The sequence below is a fragment of the Haliotis asinina genome, chromosome 7, assembly GCF_037392515.1.
Source record: "Haliotis asinina isolate JCU_RB_2024 chromosome 7, JCU_Hal_asi_v2, whole genome shotgun sequence".
In the NCBI taxonomy this organism is placed as follows: domain Eukaryota; kingdom Metazoa; phylum Mollusca; class Gastropoda; order Lepetellida; family Haliotidae; genus Haliotis; species Haliotis asinina.
In genome coordinates, this window is record NC_090286.1 from 6,613,272 (window position 1) to 6,637,803 (window position 24,532).

The 24,532-nt window shown below is 42.2% G+C and overlaps 1 protein-coding gene across 1 annotated transcript in view; it reads right to left on the reverse strand.

The window, feature by feature from the left end:
- Positions 1-3,804: 3,804 nt before the first annotated feature.
- The window catches only part of LOC137290239 (potassium voltage-gated channel protein Shaw-like), a 79,693-nt gene continuing 58,965 nt past the window's right edge, over positions 3,805-24,532 (reverse strand). Inside the window, exons 2-3 of the mRNA XM_067820996.1 lie at positions 22,515-22,780; positions 3,805-9,246 (exon numbers count right to left, since the gene is read on the reverse strand). Of these exons, the coding sequence (XP_067677097.1) occupies positions 8,173-9,246; positions 22,515-22,780 (1,340 nt within the window). The 3' untranslated portion in view covers positions 3,805-8,172. The remainder of the gene's footprint in view (positions 9,247-22,514; positions 22,781-24,532) is intronic.

Sequence of the window (24,532 nt, forward strand, 5' to 3'; positions counted from 1 at the left end):
AGTGAGAAGGCCTGAATGACACAAAACGTAAATGGAATCCTTAATACGGTCCTGTCTGCGTTTGACGTATGTCGTGGAAAAAACGACGCCTTGACTTTGCCTTTATTTGAATTCATGGCTCTGTTAATGTTCTTAGCTTTCTAGTTGGTTAACACTCTCCACAAATAATCCAATGCATTGCGTCTGAGTGTTGCCGTTGCCTCTAATTTCACTACGCTATATTGATCACAGATATTGATTCACCAACTTATCTCAACGAACCCAAGTTTATGAGCCCTGTCATTGAAAAACAGTAGTCAGCAACACTATCAAATTCATGTGCATGGTATTAAACTGTCTTCTTATCAGCACTGGTATTGGTCAGCGAATAAAGAAGGGCGATATGTGCGAGATGTCATTATTAATGATTTACACAGATTTTGCGTGATTTCAAATACGAGGCGCAAGGTTACCATTTTGTGTGTTTCACAGAAGCACACATCTGCCTTACGGTCACACTGCCGGTAATCTCCCCATAAGCCAGGGATATACAGCCGACCGTGCTTTCAACATGACGGGTATTCCTCTAATCTTGCCGTATTTGAAGTATTCTGTTTTTAGCTGCAAGTGGAGAACTTGTTCCCTTGAGACGCTTTGTTTACTGTCAGAGAGTTGGAGAAGTTTAATGTGAGCTATTGAAAGTGCACTTTGAATACTTATGTTTGACCTCAACTGTGTCTATGAATCCTGCTATTGCATAATGCATAAGTCTGGCCAGACTTTGACGGTGAATACCCCTGTCTATTCAACAACCATGTCCTCACCCGTGAATTCATGCTTGCCAGAAAAGGCGACTATGCCTGTCGTAACATACGAGTAACGGGGGAGGGGGGTGTCAGACCCGCCGACTTGGTTGACTCATGTCATCGGTTCGATCGATGCACATGCTGTTGATCAGCGGATTGTCTGGTCCAAACTAGATTATTTATAAACCGCCGCAAATAGTAGGGATAATGCTGAGTGCGACGTAAAACGAACCTCACTCACTCAGTCCATGTCCTGGGTATGACCTTGTCCTTGACAGTGAATACACCTAGTTAGACACTATCCCACCTCAATGTATCCTAGATGTCCTCGGTATGACCTTGTCCTTGACAGTGAATACACCTAGTTAGACACTATCCAGCTCAATACATCCTAGATGTCCTGGGTATGACCTTGTCCTTGAGAGTGAATACACCTAGTTAGACACTATCCAGCTCAATACATCCTAGATGTCCTGGGTATGACCTTGTCCTTGAGAGTGAATACACCTAGTTAGACACTATCCAGCTCAATACATCCTAGATGTGCTGGGTATGACCTTGTCCTTGACAGTGAATACACCTAGTTAGACACTATCCAGCTCAATACATCCTAGATGTCCTCGGTATGACCTTGTCCTTGACAGTGAATACACCTAGTTAGACACTATCCAGCTCAATACATCCTAGATGTCCTGGGTATGACCTTGTCCTTGAGAGTGAATACACCTAGTTAGACACTATCCAGCTCAATACATCCTAGATGTGCTGGGTATGACCTTGTCCTTGACAGTGAATACCTCTGTCGAGTAAGATACTATCCTTGTCATTAACTGTGTTGGTAGTGGTTTGCCCTTTGTATGGTAAGATCATCTATGATCCTAATGTCATTACGTTTAATGTCATACAGCTAAGTCAAAATTGTACCGATGTACTGAACATGGTATTCATCTCTGCAATCGAGAGTGGACGTAAATAATAGTTCGATATAAACCCTCAATAATTATGCATGTCATTGTGTGAGCAGAGCTACGAACTTTTTTTTCGCACTCAAAGTGAAACTATCTACTGCCATAGCAGCTAGTTTGCTTAAACATGAATATGTGAACAGAATACTTCGACCACAACATCAAAGGCACACCTTGTAACAAATTGACCTTAACCTAATGCTTAAATGAACCAGGAAGCGCTTCTCAAATTAAAATGTTAATTATTAATGGATACTCTGTTGGAATCTTGGTGTGTCGCAAACGGTTTCAACGGCTTCTTATTGCCCACACAGCTAACCTCTCGATCATAATGGCCCCATTGCGTGTGGTAAAACCATAGGGAACTTGACAAGCCGCTTACGTGTAATATTTTATTCTTTGTGATCCTCCGCCACAGCTGTGACTCATCGTGACTAAGCTCTTGGACCCTTGACGAGTGTCAGAGGTACGCCCTGTCTTGGAACCACGGCGTGAACGACGTGGAGGACTTGTTGATCTTGCAACCGTTACACACGTTAACCACAAAAGCCTTTACCAAACGGACATTTATGTGCGAGGGTTGGCCGTTCTCACGAGCATGATGCACTCTATGATATGATTTTGTGATAAATACCAAAATGCCGGTCATAAATACCTGACACGTTAGTACCTACGTACGTACGTTCAAATTTAAAGTATCTAAGTCTACGTAAATGTCTACATAAAGGGCTCTTACGTAGGTTCACGGAACATGTTTTCTGTGAACGTAGGTGTACTCAAGTCGTCAGTTCGTTCGTACGCACACATGACTTTAATTGTCCATGTTCTAAAGGTCTGGATATGTTGTCAGTGTTTGACTGTGTTCTAAAGATGTACACATGTTATCAGCGTTTGACTATGTTCTGAAGGCCAACATGTGTTGTCAGTGTGTGACTATGTTCTAAAGGTGTACATATGTTGTCAGTGTTTGACAATGTTCTAAAGATGTACACATTTTGTCAGTGTTTGACAATGTTCTAAAGATGCACATATGTTGTCAGTGTTTGACTATGTTCTAATGGTGTACACTTGTTGTCAGTGTTTGCCAATGTTCTTAAGGTCTGCGTATGTTGTCAGTGTTTGACAATGTTCTAAAGGTGTACATATGTTGTCAGTGTTGGACAATGTTCTAAAGGTGTACACATGTTGTCAGTGTTTGGCTATGTTCTAAAGGCCAACATGTTGTCAGTGTTTGACTATGTTCTAAAGGCTAACATGTTGTCAAACTGTAGACAGGACTAACCTTTAGCACTTGGAATTATTAATTAACATCTCCATTGTTAGCTGTTAACCTTTAGAAAAATATCCCCAGTATAAATAAATTAGAATTTATATGTGCACAAAATCGTTTCACATTACCCACACTAGCATTCCTCTGTGAAGCATCAGTCGTTGATGCCATTGACGCTGTGCACGTCGTCAGCAACGAAAAAGCAATGTAAACATCCCTATTCAAAATGGCCACTATGCTCACAAAACGGCAGTAGTTCGTGGTTGTAAATATTGAACGTACCTTTGCTGCAATATTTACCTGTCCCCATAATTACTTTGTATTCGTGGATAGCGAATCAATACCCCAGCAGGGAAATTATGCAATTGTTCCCTTGTGGTTGTTCCACTGCACCTGTATTAGAATACATTATAGGTGGCTATATTGACATAGAGATAATATAGATAGCTTCTATGAGCAGTGACGCCGAGGATACCGAAACAGCTACATGCAATGAGACGTTATGTTTACGATCTTTCAGTTCGATGTCGTTTGCAGGTCTTTTTTTCATAGTGACACACAATATACTTATTTAAACCTGATACAGACTCTGGGGTCACTACGTATAATATTGGCATCGAACGTGTGAGACACATCACTGTCAAGGTCCCTTCGAGCTATCCGAGGTTAGACACAACTTTAAGGATGACTAAACCAGGAAGACTTTTACTTTGACTTCGAGACAACCGTACTGTTCGGACACATCCGAGTTCAAGACAGTATATATATATTTCAACAAACACTGTTTGTGGTTCAAGAAAATAATTTATTAACGGTTTGCAGACGAGACAAGATGTCTGCTGTCCATTCCTCCCGGGAATAGGAAACATAAGAGTTAACGAAGTTGGTATTGAGCAAGAATACAAACTGAAGGCGGCAAGACAAAACGTGCACACTGACGTCACTCGCGATCTGACTCCGCGCGTGCTGAAGGTGGTCGTCAACGCCTAACTACAGCAAAATGCAAACCAGAAGTAGATAAAATCACAGTGCACACGCGTAATGTCATCGCAAAGACACGGATCTATATAAAGTATCTCCGGAGTAGTCTCCCCTGTTGGAGACTAGAAGATGCAATTATCTCCCCTTACTGAAGCCTGCTGTTGATCAGAATCAACTGGGCGGGATGTATGGTTCACGTATACAACTCTCGTATACGGGGGAAGTAGTGCAGAAAGACAAATGGGAAATATACAGTACTGTTAGCTGCATGACAGCGATATCAGGTGACAAGCATGATTGGAAGACACTCAACTGAAACATAAGCTAACCAAATGCAATATAAAAAGAAAAAAAAACAAGGTGAACCCGCACCAAAGGAAAAAGACAATTTTGGTCCAAGCTGAAACATGGTTTGTCCTTGAATATAATCTACAAGAACAGAATCAGCAATAACAAAACATACTAGCACATGATTTCTGATACACTGGTATAATATATACACATAATTCGACTCATGTCTTCAACTTGATTTACAGCGTATGTCTAGGTGGAAACGGTGGGATCTAGACTATAAAGAGGGTGGGTGGGTGGGTGGGTGGGTGAGGAAATGATGATGCTGGTGGGAAGAATACAAGTATTCAATACAAGGATGAGATGGAATGCAGTGTCTTCATAAAAGTGACAAACTTCTAAAAGTAAACGTGGCAAAGACGTACTAGTAGTCGATGAGCTATAATAAAAAACAAGTCAATCAGATAATCTTAAGATACAAACTGCAAAAAACTACTTGGAAACTGCTATTAAACTAGTCAAAATGAACTACGTAGCAAGAAAAAGCTGCCATGTTAGCATATGCTTCATATGATGAAGTGCTTCGATGAGAGATACTACACCGCTGTAAGTTATATATATAGGTGTACAACTGGGAGGTAAAAAATACAATTTGAAGAAACCACTGAAGGATGCTGAAGTTGATTTTGGCAGAAAGTCCTCTTCCCATGGTCCCGTAGCAATAACAGTGTAGCAGATGATTCAGAAGGTCGACAGAGGTCCACGAAGGCAGACCTGAATGAGTTATAACTATGACCTTCAAGCGGAGGATACGTCCGTTTTCACCTTTCCATAAATTTCCTGGTAAAACTCCGGTGATAGAATGAACCCAGAAGATCCATCTGTCGTGCCGCCGCATAGCTGGAATATTGCAAATCGCGGCTTAAAACTAAACACCCTCACTCATCTGTCGTGCATTGACGTATCCAGCAAAAGATGGTCATTGTAGAAAAGCGTTTGGTGTCTTGACGATAAAGAATTGGACGATGCCAGAATGACACTTTACAGGAAGAAATCTTAACGACCAAATAACACGCATTCAGGGTTCCCCTGACGGCGTTTGACTAAACTGCCTGCTTCCTTAACGGCCAAACAGCTGCGAAGGTTCCAACCGTGTGACATCCCTCTGAACAGCATGGTACCTTAATGACCAACTAAAACGTCAAAGGTTCACCTAATTACATCTTTCCGAACAGCCTGCTACCTCAAGAACCAAACTGAAATGTGGTCAAGGTTCCCCTAGTGATATCTCTCCGAACAGCACGGTATCTTAAGGACCAAATGGACACTATTCAGAGTTCCCCGCATGACATCTACGTGAACAGCCTGCTACCTCAAGAACCAAACTGAAATGTGGTCAAGGTTCCCCTAGTGATATCTCTCCGAACAGCACGGTATCTTAAGGACCAAATGGACACTTGAGTTCCCCGCATGACATCTACGTGAACAACCTGCTACCTTAACGACCAAACTAAAACGTGGTCAAGATTCAGACCTTAAGACGTCTCTCTGAACTGCATGATACCTTAACGACCAAATAAACATCATTTATGGTTCACGGATGACATCTCTTTCAGCAGCTTGCTACCTGAACGACCAAAGTTACAATTCAGCGTTTCCTGCATGGCATCTTTGTGAACTGCTGCTACCTTCACGACCAAATTAAAACCTTATGACGGATCTCTGGACAGTGTGATACCCAAACGGCCAAACTGACACCATTCAAGGTTCCCCATATGACATTTCAGTAACGATTACTACTTTAACGGCTAGATGAAGTCTTCAAAGTTTCCCTTATGAAAACGTAACACTTTCTGGCTCTACATGGTGAGTTCCCGGAGACACTATTTCCTTACAATCGCCATTCTGAAACATTGTCAGTGAACCAGGTTGCAAGATGGGAGGATGCAAACGGTGTAAGTTTATGGAATACAGAAGGAAGGAGTGAAGACGAAATACTAACAGGGATAATGGCGTGTCTTCTTACGGCTACGTTTTAGTTATGTAATTTGCTTTGTCATGGAAGAAAGTCAAATGGTGGCGCAAGTTTTAAACCTTTATCCCAATGTGGAAATCCTGTAAAAGGTCCTGAAACGAGAAAGGTCCGTAACTCCGTACATAAAAGCATCTATGGCATCCTTATGCCATAACAAGAGTGATTGTGATTTGGGACTAAAACTAGACAAAGTGGGGAGAGGGGAAAGAGAGAGCGGAGGGGGTGGAGCAATGGTTGTGGCATGTGAAGGAAGGGATGTGAGCAGAGTGAATCGGGACTAAGTAGAAAGTAGATACAGACACTGGAAGGACTAGTTGTTTCTCTATTATTTTTGCTGCTTCTCAGATCAATTAAAGTATAATATAAGCCAAAGAGTCAATAGGAGTATGTATAACGTCCACAGGATAACATGCACTGTTCGTATGGGTAGAATGCTGAATGGGCACAGGCTGCAGTTAAAGCATCGGACACTGCATCGGACACTGCATCGGACACTGCAACACACGCTGACACACAGAAACACCTCGTCAAGATTAAAAGAGACAAATATATCAGTTTTTAATTGACAGCACGTAACCCTCCACAATTATCGCTATTATTAGAATACATTAACTACACTCAAATTATCGCCTTGAGTACAAATCTCACCGGTGTGTGCTGAATGTGTACCCACGAGTGGTACCGATGGCATAAGCTGGAACTACGTCATAACACAACACGTCATCTAATGATAAAGAAGTCCTTCTCAGTGAATGTGAACTGATACATATTCACGTCTATTTCAGGAATGTGCGCATGTGCACTAGAACGTGAAGAACGTGCTGGCATGTAAGTAATATTAATTAGCTACTTTCACCAACGTGACATTCGGGAAAACTCGGTCATCATCGTTATTCCGACTTTTCGTTCAGTCCAACGCTCTCAACCTTTCAGGAATGTTTCCGCCTTTCTTAAACATAAACCTTCCAAAATAATGGTTTTCTAAGACTTGCATGTGAACTGAAGCGAAATAACGAAGGGTGAGCGAGAATCCCGATAGTCTAGTCTACAATTATCTCGGATAATAGGAATGCTACCGTCAAGGCAAGAAACACAGTACATATATTTGCAATTGCATATCACAAACCTTTCTATTACGCCTACCAATACAAAAGCATTCAGTATAGGAATGCCATGCCTTGGCATTATATAAAACTGGTTAATCCGTCATTCCACGTAAACAGAATGGTTGTGAAATTCTTGAAGTCAAAACCCCAGCAACACTTTAAGTGAAATCCATTAAACTTGCATAGCATAAAAAGTGGATCGCATAGAATAATATGGCTGGTATATACATCTCCGGCGCTCGCCGCCAGAATTTTGAAATTGACAGGATCTACATATAGCTACGATGACGTCATGCACAATATGCTAGTCCATTGATCAGTCGTGGGCGTGCATCTCACGATTATTTGCTGTTCTTCAAGAATTAAGAACAGATATTTCGTTATTGCCAGTGTCATAGATTACGTTCCACGAACAATTTAGTTTCTTCCGTCACAAGTGGTCAATTATATTGACCCTCTTACGCAGAGATGGCGCTGTATTAGGGTAATCACTTCCGGTAACGTAATCATTCTGACTGATACGGAATGTGCATATGTCACTTGTTCACGGAGATGTAGTGACGACATTAAACCCGCAACGTGGTTTGTGGCAGTAGCGGCTGCTGGTCATTTCACCAGCCGTATTACAAAACCATGACCGTTTCCGCACCACCATCATAGAAATTGAAATAAAGCGAATTTACGACTGCCTGTATCTAGAGCTGAATCTACCGTGTTAACTGATCCTACACAGTGGCGCTTACAGGATTGTCTCCCCTTCATATCCTACGCCGTCGTCGGAATGCGCGCGCACGGAGGGATCCCTTCTTAGGCTGTAATCTGACAATGACTTCTGGAGCACGATGTCCGTCATGGAATTGGCATCCGAAAACTTGGCAATCGGAACAAAAATTGGAGACGACTTGTCCTTTAGCTCATTGTCATGGATACCGACTGAACCGTTCATGTAAGGTTCCACCAGGGTAGAGGCTGCGGAGGCTTTTCTTACGATGGTGTGAGAACTGTCATTGAACATTGTGAAGGAGTCGTCTGCGTCCTTGTGAGAGTCCCCTCGCGACTGAACATGCCGGTAGAACAATGTGAAGTTATTAGATATGACGGGGATAGTAAGCGCCACCAACAACACGCCACTCACTGAACAAGCCGTCCCTACGATGTACCCAATAGGTGTTTTGGGGTACACGTCACCGTACCCAACTGTCGTCATTGTTATGATAGCCCACCAAAAGCCCACTGGTATTGTGTTGAAAGTATCACTCGGGCTAGTAGCATCCTTTCTTTCTGCATAGTAAATCATTGTGGCGAAGACAAGCATTCCAATAAGAAGAAATATAAACAACATCAAAAGCTCCTGTAAACTGGCCTTTAAAGAATAAACAAGCACTTTGAGAGCCTGGTAATGTTTAACTAGGTGGAAGATACGAAACATCCTAATGATGCGCAATATAAACATGATCTCAATGACGAGGCGCTCGTTCAGGTAGCACGCCTGGAGAGCAGAGTGTTGGAATATCACTTGAACGTACAGGGGTACAAGAGCCAGCAAGTCTATTATATTCATCATTGACCGAACAAACTTGAGCTTGTTGGGGGCAAATATAAACCTGAGTATGAGTTCCAATGTGAAGAAGACGGTGCAGATAACGTCCAAGACGTTGAGGGCTTCGTGGGAACTGAGAACGCTTGCAATGCCCTCTTGTTGACCGTCGCACGGTTGGGAGACGTTGAGTCGAGGTCGCAGTCCCGGCAGCGTTTCCAGACAGAATCCCGCGATTGACGTCACCACAAACAGAAACGACGTCACACCGTACACCTGCCAGAGAGAAAACAACAGGGTTAATAATGATGAATGTGGTTTACTTTGAGCAATGTTTAACCAATAATTCAGCGGGGGAGACCGGATGTGGTCCTCAGACATTGTACCCATGTGAGGAAAAGTCTTTCGGTTTTCAGCGTGACGAGCAAACAGTTTAACCAGTAGGGTAGCATACATACTAATCTATGTAGAAGAGCAACAAGATAACAAATAATAATGATATCAACAAAGATAATACGTAACCGAAACATATGAATATTTTGCGGTGAAATCAACGTAATCAACCAAGTTACATTGCAGTTCAATCAACCGACTACATACAAGCTGTTTTTATAGTGTCATTTTTCATCATTACATGCAGTTGTAGTGTAACACCCAATAAAATGCAGTTACTTCAGATCAAAAGTATAGATTGGTTTTTAATTGGATCTGTATGACCAAGAAGCACATCTGAAAAGCGCTTTGCAAACATCAGAAAGCTATGATTATTTTGCCGGATTTGTGCGGTAAAGGTCAACGCGGAGTTTTGGGCGAGAGCGTTCAAGCTGTTGGTTAAGATGTTGCACAGACAGCGAACTTCTGACGAACTGACATCAAAGTCAAGTCTGTCGATGGCGCCGCCGCGAGTCACAAACTCATCACTCTGTAGATTAGAGTCACCGTTACTCGATAGAGGGAGCCAGTGAAAGATGCGTGCGCAGCCAGGCTAAGATCAAAACAGCGTATCGAAATTCAAATTATGCGGGAAATAACATGCTTTCTGAGATGCTGAAGAAAACGGATGTTTAAGATAAATGGTTGCCCAACACGCGATAGAAACTCCCATCGGTAACCAGGTATCGATTGCGTGATTACATATGATACAGTAGTCACTAGGCTACGTTGAGGGAACGTGTGTCTGGGAGATTGGAGCCATGGCTGCAGGGCGTGATGTGTCAAGGTGTCAAGGTGGAGCAGAGACACCGTGTAACACAGTGGTGGTAATGTTGTAGAGGATGGACGATGGCAATGTTGTATGTGATTGGTGATGACGTTGTAGAAGAACGGTGATGGTGATGTTGTGGAGGATGGGTGATGGTGACGTAGAGGATGGGTGATGGTGATGTAGAGGACAGTTGATGGTGATAATCAGGTGATCAGGGTGGCTGCATAGTTATCTGTATGTCGTCGACGTCTTGGACGCTGATGATAGTATCGATCACCGGTTTGGCAAGTTCAAATTCGATTTCCAGGTCGCTCTCATACCACGTTAGATACCAATCAAACAAAATAGACACATCAGAATTATACAAGCATATTCTTGAGTACACAAAGGGAATATCAGGAGTTATCGCCCATCTCTGTGCCCTCTCTCCACTCATAATGGCAAGCAGGCTGTGATCCAATCATATGTTGCTGACAACTCCAATAGAGTACAGAAATAATCAAAGACGTAATACAGAGCTCTAAGTCAACAGAAATAATCCCTAAAACATGTCTCCCAACCGACCGTCAATGATTTCCTATAAACGATATTGACATCCTCGCCTTGTTGACGCTAGGAGATTCATAGAGTCCACCTGCCTCGGGTTAGCTACAGTGGGTTAACACGGGTCTCCCCTCTTACACCATCAAAAATATGCTGAACAGTTTGGCTGATCAATGTTAAGGCTGGCTGGGGAATGATCCTCTAAGAACGGTTAGTTTGTGGGGAGGCATGAGGAGAAGGAGGGGAGACACCATGCGCGACATCGTGGCGCTTGGGGTGTGCACAGAGCGAAACACTCATCTCTTGTGTCCTGATCACAAATTAGCTCCACCAGCAGATCCTAAAGATACATAGTGCACGTACATTCAAACCAGCCACGCCGGGAACAGACACAATTTTGATTAATGGAATTTGAGACGAGGAAATAAAAGTTTCCTTTTTCAGATATGAAGCCGGATTGTCGGGAGAAGGCGTGCAAAGGGCCAGTGATACATTTCAAGTATGACTCATGTCAGTTTTAAACTCTAGGTCAAAGCCTGCCCTTGTTGCAACCTTCTTAGTCACAAGGAGCACAGCAAAGAAATAGCCATAAGAAGGCGCTTCTCTCACCTCCATCTAACTAATTAATGACATCAATTGTAAACAAATGCAAGTGGTTTCAGCAAAGTGATGGAAACCAGTTTTCCAAAATGAAATAAAATTATGTTCATCTGCAGCTTGCATGGTATCGTGATCAAGTGAAACAGTCGGTGTGCTATCAACTTACTTCTGTCTGAACCTCTCATGGGATTGTGGTTGATTGGCTATAAATAACATGATGTGTGATATTTGTTCTACTGGGAGAATCCAGACACATGGCAACAATGGAAGTCCGCTTGTAAAATATTGCCGATGTAATGAAGTCAATAAGAAGAGATTATGCAAATGAGGAGGATTTTGATGTGTGCGCTGAATTCTTTAGCGTTTGTTTTTTGCTTGTGCATAATCTGGAGCACGTGCTCTCGAGAGGATTGATTTGAATGCCAACTAAATCTCACTGAAAGTCTTAATGTTCTAAATTAATTTTCCTCGCTGCGAGCTTACTGTTAACGAATGAAAGATGGATGTACCTGATTTTAGCATTTTGTTGAATTCTTCGCTCTAATCATATTTTCAGCGTCGTGATGTCATCTCATTGAAATCTAATTGTATTTGACAGAATGGACTTGACACAGGATTATGTTCTTTACACAAATGTCTTACGGCTGCTGTTGTTTGACAGGCAGATTTCCAGCGCTACTTCCTCCACATGAATGTTCCAGTCTGTTCTTGTTTGACAGGCAGATTTCCACCGCTACTTTCTTCACATAAATGCATGTTTGCTGTTGGTTGACAAGGAGATTTCCGTCGTTACTTCCTCCACATGAGAGTTCCGGTCTGTTCTTGTTTGATTTCCAACGTTAATGCTCCATGTTTGCCGTTGTTTGACAGATTTCCAACTGTACCTCCTTTTCAGAAATGTTCTCTCTCTGCTGTTGCCTATCGCAGTTTAATCGTATCTGACAGATGTCTACAGACTTATGTTGTGAGAAGTGACTACGTAGATCTTGGGGATAATTTTCGATGAACTGGTTCATTGCATCATGCACTATCTGCTTGAAATGTTGATCAAAGTATCAATCGCATGTTTAATATAGCCAGTATATTACTTTGATAGTGTATTATTGATCTCTTTATTCATTCCATCAACCAATATTGTGCATCTTGATTTATGGACTGTCATATTTCAGTTTGGATCCACTTCCATAGAATCTTATCACCCTCTTGACTTGATTTTCTATCCTTTATACGCCAAGTGATGTATGTCTAGCTTTATTGATTACATAACGTAGACCTACATACACATTAAGAGACTGGCGTGCATCATAAGATACATATCTCTTCAGTTGCTGGTAAAGTGTGAACGGTCAGTGTAGTTTACAACCGGCTGATGTTTATCACGAAGAAAGATATAAGTTGATGTGGTTCTTGTTTACATTGACTCGATAAGGTTTGTTTAGTTGCTTGTGCCGGACAGGCATCCTCTGGGTCTCAGACAGATGTTGATTCACCGTGGACCTGTCTGATTTGAAGCATCTAGATATGACTGACATTAGCTGTCCAGACATGCCCAGTGGTACTACTCACCGTGTTGTCTTGGGTGGCAAATCAGGAATTAATCGACGCCGGCGGCGGAGTATAGGTGGGTGGGTGATCGCGTTCGACAAACTCCAGAATGTCCTAGGCTTTGGTTCACACCAAAACAACGGTTATAGATCATTCTGCTGCTGCTGCTGCTGCTGCTGCTGCTGCTGATGATGATGATGTTTCTCTTTCTCCGAACAGTCCTTGGGAAAGGTTCTGTGGAGATTCTATTCGCTGTCTGGACTGCCTGCCCAAGATCATGATTTGGCTATCCAGTCTGGCTGTGCCAGGATCACCCGGACCCTGTTTGCTTCATATATGTAATGTAATCTGTCAAATGATAGAAATGATCTGGATCTGTTTATCATTAAGTGCACACCAGACATTCAAGACCACGGGCATTAGACTCACTTAAAACACTCACTGTATGATGTGTAGATATATGTGGTTACATCGAAGATGAATATCTCCACTACCTTGTGTGTGTGTGTGTGTGTGTGTGTGTGTGTGTGTGTGTGGGGGTTATGCAGATGAACTGCACGAGCATAATGCAACAACTTGCTGAAACGCATGTGCAAATATCGTGCATGTGAACAGCTGCGTGTTGGGTTAAACTTTGTGCAGAATTGGCCAATTTTCACTGTGTTTAATCATTTATTGAATTCAGGACAATAATCTGTCCCTTATCAATTTGTTTTACAATACATCAGTTCATGCGTAAACTGTACCTTGAAACAGTATGGAATATTTTGCAGAAATCTAGTTTAGAACTGTTAACTAGTAGCTATATTTACACTAGTGAGTCTAATCTTTTGATTGGTGGTATATATTAACTACACTGCTTTCTGAAGGACGCATTGTCTAACACAATGTCCTACTTTATAAAGGAATCCAAATACTGATCCCAGCACTCTGAGGCCAGATATATCTATATATTCGCGAATTCTTCCGCGAATTCTCTCTCGGAGCCAGCACAAATACAAAACATACATCTCCACGTCCGAATGACATTAGGTTGTAACCCCGCCAGCGAAAGATGACTCTGAATGAGGTGGTGTCAGTATGTAAGTATGCCATTGGCTCCAACCGGAATAATGGCCTGTATTTTAATCTGACTCTAACACCTGCTATCAGACAGACCACATACACTGTCTCCACAGAGGCCTCCCATAAGGAGGCAGGTTCTTGTACACATCTGTTGTAAGGTATTATTTGTGACTGATACAGGGACACAACAAAGATGGACCATGTGGTACTTGAGCGCCTCTTATAGCCTTGTGCTGAATCGCGATACGGGAATCCAGGTTGTCCTAGGGCAGGAAAATGACTTTAATTAAGGTGGGCACCAGGAGTGTAATTTAGATGGGTAACAGGAGAGACTTGATTACGTTTATTTAAGTGTGTACCAAGAGGGTACTGATCAGCTTAATTTAGGTAGGTACCAAGAGGGTACTGATCAATTTAATTTAAGTGGGCACCAGGAGGGTACTGATCAGTTTAATTTAGGTGGGTACCAGGAGGGCACTGGTCAGTTTCATTTAGGTGGGTAACAGGTGAGACTTGATTACTTTTATTTAGGTGGGTACCAGGAGGGAACTGATCAGTTTAATGTAGGTGGGTACCAGGAGGGTACTGATAACTTTAATTTAGGTGAGAGCCAGGAGAGAACTGAAAACAGGTCTCCCTTGGCACGTACTGGTTAATGTCTGTTTAGTCGACATGTCTGGTTAGTGTTTGTGTGTGCTACATGCTGCTTGCAGCCGGGTCTCATATATTCCTTGGAGAATTGCGGCAGAAGCAAACGAAACAGCGGTTGATATCAGGAATGTCAAAAGTTACAAGAGTACACTGACACGCAGGTATGGAGGTCACGAATTTGTCCACCAGGTCCAAAAGCCATTTCTCTGTATGTGTTGCTGAACACAAGTTCATAATACAGTTGATTGTGGATTTATGTTGGTTGGTTGTAGTTTCACGCTGCGCTCAGCAATATTCCAGCTATATGACCGCGCTCTGTAAATAATCAAGTCTGAACCAAACAATCTAGTAATCAACAGCATGAGCATCGATTATACGCAATTGGGATACGATGACGTGTGTCAACCCAGTCAGTGAGCCTGACATCACGATTTTAATCCCCAGTTCCAGTATTGCAACAACAACTTCAGGCTGTAGTGATAAATAGTACCCAAATATGGTGTATAGAAATAAATATATTTGGTATTAAACAAACAAAGAAATAAATGATTACAATTATTACACACTGTCTTCATGTAAGCAGATGGTTGCAAATCCTGCGTAAAGGACCTACCTTTTGAAAGATCGTACATTTCGTACAGAAAAGTAAACGCCCTATGACGTCGCAACATTGTAACTAGCACGCATGACGTAATAAAGGACAGATATCAGATGTTTGATGGCTCATTCAGTGATAACCCTTGCTATATGACGCAAGGCAGGGTTTGTATTTGTGTTTTGTTTTGCTTGAGATGGTCCAGTTTTACTAAATTTAACATTGCAGTGAATGACCTAATTTGAATGTTCATTGGTTAGATAATGCAGTCATCAATAAGGATTTCGACAACAAATTCCCTGTAAAAGATATTAAATAACAAAAGATAATAACGGAATGACACTTGCTTTAACAGCCGCATTTGCATGACGTAAAAAATCAAGATGGCTGTCTTGATATACGTGAAAATAACAATGGTGCTGTACTAAATTCACTAAATTCCCAATCAATTTCGATAAATACGTCTTGGTTTTGAGTGATAGATTAAATTAAGATGTAGCAATCGATATAACATTGGCGTCGTCTACAGAAAGTGAATTTAATTGTGATGTATCAAATAACGCCTTAAGTTAAGTCTTCGAGCCAGTGGGTATCGCTCAATGTCACCATTTGGGGGATGAGAAGCGAATAGAATAGTCTGTTACGCTATGTATTCAGCCGCAACGCAACGGGGTCCATTATCAGTAGTGTTCTGAAAACGTACCTGTAAGGGATCCGAACACGTGGGTTACCAGGCAAACGCTTGAACCACTGTGCTATCCAACTCATATTGATGTATGATAATAAGTGTATACGGATTGTGAAACACAATGTCCTATTCTAAGAATAGGAGCTAATCTACGAAGTGTTAGTAGCACTACGCCGTTCGTACGCTTATGAAAAAACATATATACTAAGGGAAGAAAATAAGGGATCACATGAAAGGACAAGTGTTCCTTTACTTTTTCCACGTTTCTTCACAAGGTTTGCATCGCACAGGTTGTGAAGAAACCTGGAAGAAAACAAGGGGACACCTGTGCCTTCATGTGATCCCTTATTTTGTCCCTCAGAATAGTTACGATAGCTCATGACGCTACGAACACGCTGTGTATCGGGATCCAGAGCTTTAGTCTATTTAAGAGACTCTCCTTAATATTTTGAGGTAACACGTTTTTTTTGTCAAACATTTATTACCACCACTCTACCGAGATTACAAGTTTCTTTAAAACAGTTATTACATGTGATTGTAATTGTGCGTCCAAAATATGCACCATGTTAAAATGGCTATATGAATGGTTGCGTAGGTGATTATGGTTTTAGAATGAACCGTTCAAGACAGGTGTTTCAATCGATCCTCATTACTAGTTCCGTTGTCGGTAACACGAATGTCTAAATGTAAACAAGTTGAAGTACCGTTTCCTTCGTAGGTTTGATAAATGACCTTTCAAGTTCCATGAGTTTATGAATAATTTATGGAATCTTCGTTTCGCTGACCTTTCTAAACCCCTCTGGCTTCTCTGAACAACCAGGTCACGCAAACGCATACAAACATGATATTCACACCATTCTATTTATGGAAATGTTCCTTATCCCAGATGTTAATGTTTCCATTTCGGTAAAGGATGTTTTTAATAAAGCACATCCATCGAGTGGTAGTCCTTTCAGTTTTTGAGTTGGACATAACAGACAAGGGAAGATAGTTCTTATCAAACTGTCAATATAGTGGGTAGTATTTCATTGCAAGAGGCCGTTCAAGTCAAGTGAGGACTGATGTGAGGCTCGTCCTTTCTCCCCCATTTTCAGTCAGGAATGCTGGGAAACAATGAAGAAAGCTGGTATTGATGCAGACTAATCGAGGGACGAGGTCGGTCGGGAAAAGAAGTAATGTTGGGAGGTGGGTTGTGAGAGGTGAAGTAATAAAACTACGATCAATTACGAGCTAAAGCAATCAAATAACGCCCCAGACCTGCGGTGAGATTGCCGTATTGCATCAGACCGGTGCTCGTGTAATCATGGCCACAATATATGACGTCACAGTGGCAGGATTTGCACGTTCGGGTCCTTATAATTGGAGGATCTCGAGAGATTTGAAACCGTCCCAGTTGACATGATTTGGTGGCAAGGGACATTAAGGTAACCTATAACAGATCATTGATAATATAGACCACGTGATTGCGACGCTAGGCAGTGGGGGCCTGAGACAGCATCTATAACCAAAACCATCTGGACGGATGTGAAAGGGCATCGAGACATGCAACAACACTGCATGTCAAATTAGACCCGCGTATCAAACTTCGAATGGCCAAATAGGCATATAAAACATGGGCGAACAATCCCAACTTAGATTAGCCTGTACAGTTCTAAAATGTGTACCCGCCTGTACAAGATGACGTGCCACCTCAGACTATAATTTTAGACCCGTACAAATCTGAACTACCTGATCAACAGTGGGTGCCACCTCAGACTCACCTGTACAAATCCGATCTACCCGATCAACAGAGAGTGCCACCTCAGACTCGCCTGTACAAATCCGATCTACCCGATCAACAGTGAGTGCCACCACAAACTCGCCTGGATAAATCCGATCTACCTGATCAACAGTGAGTGCCACCACAGACCCGCCTGTACAAATCCGATCTACCTGATCAACAGTGAGTGCCACCACAAACTCGCCTGTACAAATCCGATCTACCCGATCAACAGAGAGTGCCACCTCAGACTCGCCTGTACAAATCCGATCAACCCGATCAACAGTGAGTGCCACCACAAACTCGCCTGTACAAATCCGATCTACCTGATCAACAGTGAGTGCCACCACAGACCCGCCTGTACAAGTCTGATCTACCTGATCAACAGTGAGTGCCACCACTGACCCGCCTGTACAAGTCTGATCTACCTGATCAACAGTGAGTGCCACCACAGACCCGCCTGTACAAGTCTGATCTACCTGATCAACAGTGAGTGCCACCACAGACCCGCCTGTACAAGTCTGATCTACCTGATCAACAGTGAGTGCCACCACAGACCCGCCTGTACAAGTCTGATCTACCTGATCAACAGTGAGTGCCACCACAGACCCGCCTGTACAAGTCTGATCTACCTGATCAACAGTGAGTGCCACCACAGACCCGCCTGTACAAGTCTGATCTACCTGGTCAACAGTGAGTGCCACCTCAGACTCGCCTGTACAAATCCGATCTACCTGATCAACAGTGAGTGCCACCACAGACCCGCCTGTACAAGTCTGATCTACCTGATCAACAGTGAGTGCCACCTCAGACTCGCCTGTACAAATCCGATCTACCTGATCAACAGTGAGTGCCACCACAGACCCGCCTGTACAAGTCTGATCTACCTAATCAACAGTGAGTGCCACTACTGACCCGCCTGTACAAGTCTGATCTACCTAATCAACAGTGAGTGCCACCACAGACCCGCCTGTACAAGTCTGATCTACCTGAACAACAGTGAGTGCCACTACTGACCACTGTAAAAAACATGGAATGTCAAAAAAGACACGATGGTCACCTGGAAGGTCACCTAATAACATTACCAATTTGAAGCACATGTATGTGTCCAGTGTCACAATGATTATCATTACCTTCCAGCTACCGGAACACACTGCCTCATACAGCCACCCATTTGTCTTTGAAACTTGTTTCAGGAGCAACAATCAGGAACGGTAAAGGTGCCTTTAAATACGATATGGTCCTAATACCTCACGCAACACCGACAAAGCAAAGAGCAATTCCTTTCTCGCTTCTTGAAATCAACATGGAACCTGCCCGACTGATCAACACTGAAAAAAGCAAGCAGTCCAACACAATTGCTCTTTTTAATAAAAACAACACTGTATAGTTTGAGACCATTCTAAATTTCTAAATATCACCAAATGGACGACTAGAGATTTAAAAAAATCCCTCGTATCCTATTTCACACCGTGTGATGGATCCACGGGATTTTTAATTAAATCGCATTATACACTAATTAATAACATCAGTCACTTCGCATCCACTTGTGTTCGTTGAGTGTGGAGTGCACTGACACAAGATGAAGAGGGTGCCGAGCGTGAAAGGTTATGTGGTGATTCACCCAGCTACATATTACAATTTAATCTCCAGTGTGTGACGTCCTCTAATGATGCTCCCTTATTTGTATTGTCTCGTCCTATTTATAATATCGTCAATCTTTCCTTTTTTTCCAGAAAGTTGGTATTTTGGACGACAAGAGATCGATATCTGGCCGTTTGTATGAGGGGAGTGTAACGAATTGCGATTTGTTAGCTGGGAAGTGATGCAGTTTGGAGGCAAGGCAGGATAGATTGTAGCCATCGGTTAAACTGGCTCAACGAACAAGCGGGCATGGCTCGGCTAAATCCGTCCAATTCAATACTCCCATCAGTGGTTCCGAGACGTGCAGATTAAAAGCCTATATTCAAACCTCAGAAATTGTTCAAAAATACCCAGACAACCTGTATGAAGTCATGTCCAATGCCCAAACGAGATACTCAATAGCTACGCGTCCATTAAGACACCCATGTTATTGGGCATTTGATCCATCTCACGGGGGCAGCTGTGCCTTCGTTGTAAAGGGTTGCAGAGGAGACTGCATAAGAAAGCAAAGAACACGAAGACCGAAGTATTAGACGCCTTGACTTGTTCATATGCTAACCTAAGTACAGTCTTCAACAGAGAAAGTCAGTTGTGAAGAAAGGAAAATACATCCTTTACAAACACCCTGAACCTTCAGCCAGTGATAAGTCAGAACGGTCACTAATCCTTTGTATCGAAATAGTGATTGACATCATGAACATTTACGCATTTCAAATACGATGGTATGTATCAGCCTGACTACCTTTCTTGGTACACATGGGCAACTAAGGACCGGTTCTAGTCTGTATCTGTAAGAGCATATTAAAATACTAGTATACGATATGTAATCTGATGCATCCTGTATACCAGGTGACCCTGGTTCGAATCTCAAATTTGCCCTGCTTGTGATCTTCGGTTGATAATACTAATACTATACATACTATAATATGAAAGGGATTCTTCAGTGATTCTGATAGTAGGCCTACACCACGTAAATGAAACACCGGAAAAAGGAATTGGGATTAGAACCCAGCGCAAGCGGAACCGCGAGTGAGTCACAGAGCTCAAATGCCTGTTTTAAGCTGTAACCTGCATGGAGAGTGTGTTTGTAACCTACGATCTGGATTTGTCCTTAAAGAAAGGTAAAGCGTATAGATAACAATGCGTGTGTTCATAAATTATTCAACGTGTTCCCGTGGTGTTGAACGTCACAGCCAGACGAGCACTTCTGACTGACATCTTTCCGCCTTTCCATTCCCTCTCTCTCCCTTCCCTAACCACCTTTCAAGATCACATAACCCCGCGAGATGCTGCGAGAACGTATCTGAATAATTGTCAGACGGTTGTCCATCTTGGTCGTCTGTAAAAAGAGCCTATTGTAGAGGGATAGACAACGTGCAACGTTCCATCAATGCCAAACTTTGCTGCCAAAAACGAACCTCAACCAATTTTCAGTAATCACTTTCGGAAAATTGCACGGAATTATAATTGTTGATTCAGAGCGCCTCTTTTCTTGTTTCAATCTAACCACATCAGTAAAGCGGAAAAAACACGATTGGCTTTTCAGCATTAGGCAATGGGATATTGACCATATCTTCATTCAACGTCAGTGAGCAACACAAGCCCTGAACTATCTATATGATATAATAGTATAAGGTCTTGTTTGGTCAGAATTCCCCTTAATTCTACAATCTTCCAGATTTAAGCCTTTCACCATAATGACTGTGGCCCTAGAGATTCACATTATAGCTATAACACGAGACATTGTCAGCTACAGTTATTAAATATTCGCCACAAAACTGAACTGAATACACCACCTGTTAGGTAAATAGAGTTTCATTGGACTGGATATGGTTAAGTCAAATCTTTCCCAGACAGTAATCTGATAAGAGTTTACCGTGTGTCCGCTAATTACTAGTGGACAGTCAATCATCCTACTTCTCAGTAATGGTATTGCATGTGACCTTCTTGCACTCATCATTGTCTGGTTACATCGATTAACGACGTCTTCCTTTATTGAGAAGGGTATCAGATATCGCTCGACCGTTTAAGTGTTTAAACGCTTGGCCTATCTTTCGCTTTAGCCCTTTACAACATGTTTTTTAATATTCTTTGATCGCTAATGACAAAATGGTTTCAAGAATCAAGGATTCAGGTCTTTGGTTTCGTGTGCGGGTCATACCGGAACAATGGTACCAAGTGCTGATGTGGAGGAGTGCTGGTGTGGAGTGCAGAGGTTCTAGAATGATGGACAGGCAAAGGTGATTGGCTGTGCCCACTGAGAGTTCAGCTTTCGTTTAGATTTGTGTGCAGAAAGCGGCCTTGCGGCATGGGGCTAATTGTTCGGTTGCAGATATTTCATCAAATATTGAACGATCTGCCCTTGCAGAGGAGGTGTGAGATAGACGCCTCGTCGGTACGACATCAAAGACATGATGTCTCGTGCAGTCACTTTCACGTTGGCATCTCTTCTGTGATGCGCTGCCAGTTCGCTGTCACTGAAGCCGTGTTGGCAGCGTACAATCGAGAACAAACACCCAAGCTCCATTTAATTCAGTGAGGTTAAAAGTTGCAACTTCATCTGAAACGCCTTCAGGTTCAGGAGCTCAGCTGCAATTTGGTAATCATATTAGAAGACATCTTTTAAAGCATCACTCATTGAATGCCTTAAAGTTCAAGATCTGAGCTACATAAGAAAGGAGGTCGGGAAAATGTCCTTTAATTACACTTGGCAATTCAAACGATTGTTTGTATTGGCAAGTATAGACTAACTAGGTCACGTTGTAAAGGAAGACATCTTTGAAACCATTGTGAATATAACATTTCATTTTCAAACACGATAGTAGTAAATGTCTTGTCCTAACATTTCTCTCTTTCATAGCTGACAGCACATTAACATTCCTGACCGCGCATCGACATATGACTTCATCAACATAAGTTGGAAACATTGCATGTCATGGTAATTTTCAATACCACGCAGATCATAAAACTGCATTTCATCGTAACGAAGCTTCTGGCAGCAAATACCACGCAGATCATAAAACTGCATTTCATCGTAACGAAGCTTCTGGCAGCAAATACCATGCAGATAATATAACTGCATTTCATCGTAACGAACGTTTAACATCACATTTTCGTGCCTTCAATTAACACGTGAAGATAAAAAACACTGCATATCATCGTACCTAAACGCTTAAATACACATTTTCATATCTACACGAAACACATCACACTGCATGTCACTTTATCTACAGTCTAATTGTCTTCTTACCATAGCTGCCCTGGACGTCCGGGGATGATCTAGGATGAGCCATATCTTGGTCTGCCAATACGTCCAGCCGGTGAGAGCCTTCAGGTCCACATTCACCTGTTCCTTCCTGAGGGAGTGATTGAAGGAGTCAAGGATCCTCTGGTTCTCTATGTAGGAGCGGTAATGGCGCCAGCAACAGGCTCGGATCTCATATTCGTTCACTTGCCAGAAGTCCAGCTCGCGCTTCACGACAGCTCCACATACCTCTAGGGGCACGTGCAGCTCACCTGTAACAGGTAAGAACGATGTGTGGATAAGAGAGCTAAAACGGAAGAGATATTCGTTTTTGGAATGTCGTAAAAATGATATTAGGGACTTATCATTTAACGTTTGGGGAAATAAAGGAGTGGTATTTCTGTGTTTGTGGGTGGGTGAGAGTGGGTGTTATTACCGGGAATGGGATCTTGTGCTATAATACTAAATACAAAACTCATTGGACCAACGATAAACTAATAATCAATTTGATCGTCTTTCGGTAACTAGTATTTGTTGAACAAGCAAAGCCATCATCTGCCAGCGTACCTTTGTTGCTGTTTTTTTTCAAATTGATCGTATAATTCCTAAACATGAAAAGGTTCTGTTATTACAGACATGAACACACGTGACACCTAATTCAATGATATGACATTAGGCCGCTAAATGAAATCTGTAGTAGCCATAGATTTTGATTAGGCACGACAACTATGACATGTATGGTGCAGCACGTGTACATCGACGCCCACAGTGGAGATTCTTTATTGTAGCGAAATATGATTGCAATGAAAATGGTGATAATTCGTCCATTGCTGCATTCCCACAAGAGTTTCCTTGAGATGCTTGGGCGACAGGTTCATTTTATTCGCCTGTATTCGTGAGAAGATAAGGAGTGTTTTTCAACTTATGGACAATCGAAGCGTAGTCATCTGCTCATTGAATGCCCTGGGTGTTTCAACTGCGTTTCGGATAAGTTATGAAGTTTATTTTAAGAATCAAAGTGAGCCCAAGGATACAACTTTCAATTTGCCTTAGAGGTTTGTCACACTTTGAGAATGTCCTCATCCGCAATTACTTGAAAGAGAACTATTTCTTGTCCGGTCGATGGATTTTCAGGGTCTGTTTATGAGGGTCATTGAACACTGCGTGCGGAGGTTTATATTTAAACGAAGGCTTTGATGAACATCTGGTGTCATTATCATTTTCAGTCATGAGTGGATCTTGTTTAATAGTAAATGCAGCTACGTCTGGCAAAATACTCGACGTACAGCAACGCGAGTGACAGGAACACAAATTACGCGTAACAAGAGTAATAGGAAAACTTAAAACCCCTGGGCCCCGTTTCACAAAACTCACGTAAGCCTAAGATCTCTTAACTTTCCTCGTAGCATTTGCACCTGCTATGTTACAGTATACCAGGTACAAATGCTACTAGAAAAGTTACGAGATCTTAGGCTTACGAGAGTTTTGTGAAACGGGGCCCAGGGCCCAGATTTTCAAAGTTCTCTTAGCGCTAAGATAGTCGTAAGCTAATGTTAACGTATGGCACTTACGACTGTCTTAACGCTAAGAGAACTTCAAAAATCTAGGCCCAGGGCCCTAATTCTCGAAACCTTCGTAGACCTAGGAATTGTTAGCTTTGATCGTAGCCAATGTGTTAAGAATGCGCGTACGACGTTCGTAGGGCTACGAACGTTTCGAGAATAGCTAGCCAGGTAACAGATCTGCGGATAGTACAAGGTAACAATAGCAAGCAGATAACACTAAGTAACATAAAAGAGGATAATACTAAGTAACAGGAAAGCAGATACCTAAAAAGTAACAGGAAAACGGATAACAGAAAGGGTTGGTAACACCAAATACGGAAAAAAACCCGGGAAACTCCAAGTGAAAGGAAAATTGAAAAACTCCAAGTCAAAAGGAAACACCAAGTGAAAAAGTGAAACACCCAGTAATAGAGGAAACGGATAATACCAGCATCGGGCAATACCACGTAAATGAAATGC